General features: G+C 37.1%; 1 protein-coding gene across 1 annotated transcript in view; it reads right to left on the reverse strand.

Moving 5' to 3' along the window:
• Positions 1-2302: 2302 nt before the first annotated feature.
• Positions 2303-3476, reverse strand: part of ppdpfb (pancreatic progenitor cell differentiation and proliferation factor b) — a 1961-nt gene continuing 787 nt past the window's right edge. Inside the window, exons 3-5 of the mRNA XM_043225174.1 lie at positions 3308-3385; positions 2863-2962; positions 2303-2704 (exon numbers count right to left, since the gene is read on the reverse strand). Of these exons, the coding sequence (XP_043081109.1) occupies positions 2581-2704; positions 2863-2962; positions 3308-3385 (302 nt within the window). The 3' untranslated portion in view covers positions 2303-2580. The remainder of the gene's footprint in view (positions 2705-2862; positions 2963-3307; positions 3386-3476) is intronic.

The following is a 3476-nucleotide window of genomic DNA, read 5'->3' on the forward strand; positions in this document are numbered from 1 at the left end:
AAACATTAAAAAGTTGCATTTAAAAGACCTCTTTATCTTCGCTAACGTTACAGAACGGATTACACATTATTTATTTTTTAAATAAAATGCATGCCTAAGAGGATTTAGACTGTGGGGCTGTAGTCAGTTTAAGTTGTTTTCTTTGGTTTCTGTGTATGTGTTTCTGTATGTGATTGCTTCTGTTTGCAGGCATCTGGCCGACAGACAAAATGAAGGCAGTCAATAGTCTTTCTGATAACTTAATGGAACCAAAGCAAAGACAAGTGACTGTCTGGGTGACCAAATCTAAGCACCAAGGTATGATATAAGTTCAAAAGAGATCTGTCGATCTATATAGTTGTACTTTTATCCCTACTGACACCAAGACCATGTCTTTCCGTCTAAATACAGGTTTAGGGCCTATGAGTGATGGCTGGATGATAAATGTGGTTTTAAAGAGCCCAGGATCCAGCCGAACCTCTTCTAAACGGCAAAGTCCTGCTGATCGTGTGGTGAAGTAGATACTACACAAGAACAGCACATAAAGCGCTAGAAAAATGCTTCTTTTCAGACACAATGTGATGTTAATGTGATGCTTACAAGTTTATCGGAAACCGCTCTGATGTTAAGTCTCTTTATGTTCACCAAGAATGCATTTATTTGATCATAAAAACAATAACACTGTAAAATATTATTACAATTTAACAGAAGCGTAAGGCCTATTTCTATTTGAATATATTTTCAGATGTAACTTAATTTTCAGCATCATTACTCCAGTTCTTGGTGTCACATGTTCTTTCAGAAATCACTCTAATACGCTGATTTGCTGCTCAAGTAACATTTATTATCAGTGTTGAAAATAGCTGTGCTGCTTATTTTGTGGACACTGCTATTAATTGTTTTTTTTGATCAATTTATATTAGACACTTAAGCTTAAAAGAGAAGCATTTGCAAATGTTATTTGTTTTGTAACTTTATAAATCAGTCATACGTGCCTTTTTGAATAAAAACATTAATTTAGAAAAATAAAAAATGTGGAAAATTCTTACCAACCCTAAATTTTGATCAGTACTGTAATTATATTGCATAAATATCTATATCCTTATTCTGCCTCACTTTACACAATTTTTAAGAGAGCCATCTTTTTTTTTTTTTTTTTTTTTTTTTTTTCATGCATATCAGCTGGACCAACCTGTAATGTGTGCTTTGACATACAATACTGTTAGATTTAACTGTCAAGATTAATTTGACGTCATTGAATGTTTTGGAGAGCTTTTATCCTTCACATACATGGAAACCCTACATATCCCCAGAAAGAGTCAATATGGCAACTGAGTAAACTGATCAGTGCATTCAATTTCTTTTCATCTCCAGTAAACTACCAATCACAGCACCTGTCACAGTCTCTTAGTTGGGATTTGTTGCTGCGAACAAAGGGGAAGTGATGTCTGAAAAAGAACAGAGTCAGCATGCCACAAAGAGGCTTTTTCATGTATCTATCCAACCATCAGAACTTAGTGACCTGGAAAATCCATGTACACATAGGAACAAAGCTTTACAACGTCATCTCTAGCAAGCAATTTTCCATATGGACCGTTTCCCATGTACACCGTGTCTGTTTGTTTTGCTTATTTTAAAGTTGCTCTGTCCTTTTTGGTTTCAGAACACGTCAAGATATGAAACAGGTGTCATGTGTTCAGAATGTGATGCATTAGTTTAGCGAAATATTTTTTAAAATGCTTTATTCCTCTCAAGCACCTTAGACCTCTTTATTACAGGACCTGCTGCTAATTCCTGAAAAATTTAACCGTTGCCTTTTATCTGATTAATTTCTGAAGAAGACCTCAAGAGCAGTTGTCATGACATTTCGTCTGCCTCAGTGATATTTAAGAGTTGTTGGTCTCCTTGCCAAAGTCCACTTTAAATGCTGATGCACTGAATGTAGCTTCAGCATTCTTATTTAATCAAATCGTTGTTTTTATGAAATGAATAAAATGCAGAAGGGGGAGCCGTTCAAATTAGTACATGCTGTTGTACATGTACACAATTGCCCATGTCATATGAAAACAACTATGTGCATACTACAAATAGCATCTCCAATCCACTATAGTGGTGGGAAAAAAGCTGAATGTCATATTTAAGCGTTTGATTTTTGCTGCACTTGAAATGCAGCTTTTAATAAACGTTTATACATGTGGTCAATAAATATACATTATATATATTGTGTGAATATTAAAATGTATAGAGTATTCTAACTGTAAAAGGAGATAATATGGTATGGTTTCTTTAGAATACAGAAACGAACAAATGTCCAAGAGCAGTATTGGGCTGTTTAAGACCATTTATTGTGCTGAAAAACACAGAATAAGACAAGTAACAAAAACATTTCCATCAGCGTTACAGATGTGTAAAAATGTACAAAATCTTTTTGCAAGTTTCAGCTCTTCCATTTATTACGTGATATATAAAACAATGGATACAAAAAACAAAACAAAAAAGAAATACTAAAACAGCCCATTATATGGATGGGAAATTAATACAGAAAAAAAAAGGGGAGCCAATTCCGTCCCCTAGCGTTGGTGTCCTGATCCGGTGTCTGATTCAGGAATGAGGAGAACTCCCCGCCTCCGACTTGCCTCCATCGCTACTTTCACTCGCTTGCCTCATCACCATCTCCCGGGCAATACATGTCACCTGCCCATTGGTCACACTCACCACACCTGACCTGCAGAGAGCCAATCAGATTAAGGGATTTAGAATTTAAAAACTGATGTCAAACTAGCACCCCTTGTCATGAAATCTGCAATTAAATGTGCATCAGCACTTGGCAAGGCCTTCGTGTTACATGCACCAGCTTGGGAGAAACTCAATCCAGTGACTCACTTCTGCTGAGCTTCCTCAGTAAGAGTTCCCATACCAGGCTGGTTCTGCTTCCCAAAGAAGAAACTGGACCACCAATGCCCAGAATCCTGTTTGGGCAGACCTAAAGCATAATTAAACAGGTCAGAATGAGCAACGCGCCGCCTGCCTAATCTTCTAATGGATTTAGGGCACAATGAGGTAGACACTAACGCAAATTGCAGGTAAAAAGTCTTTAAACAAAAAGACATGCAAGCTGATGGACGCACGCAAGCATGAGTCGTTTTTGTAACTGACAAATTCCTCAACAGCTGATTATTCAGAAGCAATCAGACGAGTGTTCAGTTGCGATATGGGTACAAACTTCATTGCATAACGAGCAAATGTCTTCATGTCATGTCAAGATGTTGCAATGAAGTATTGATTGAAGTGGGGGGCTGAAACGAGAGTGAAATGAAATGTAACTCACCTGGGTGATGTGGAATGACCTCCCCACTGTACTCTGAACTGCCACACGAGCTGCTACTGGATGTAGAGCCAATGCGCCCTGAAAAAAAAAAAAAAAAAAAAAAAAAAAAAAAAAAGTCTTATAAAGGGAAATTCTCTATTGCTATAGGAGTAAAGCACTGGCAAAGGCA

Source organism: Puntigrus tetrazona, chromosome 23 (assembly GCF_018831695.1).
Source record: "Puntigrus tetrazona isolate hp1 chromosome 23, ASM1883169v1, whole genome shotgun sequence".
NCBI classification, from domain to species: Eukaryota; Metazoa; Chordata; class Actinopteri; order Cypriniformes; family Cyprinidae; genus Puntigrus; species Puntigrus tetrazona.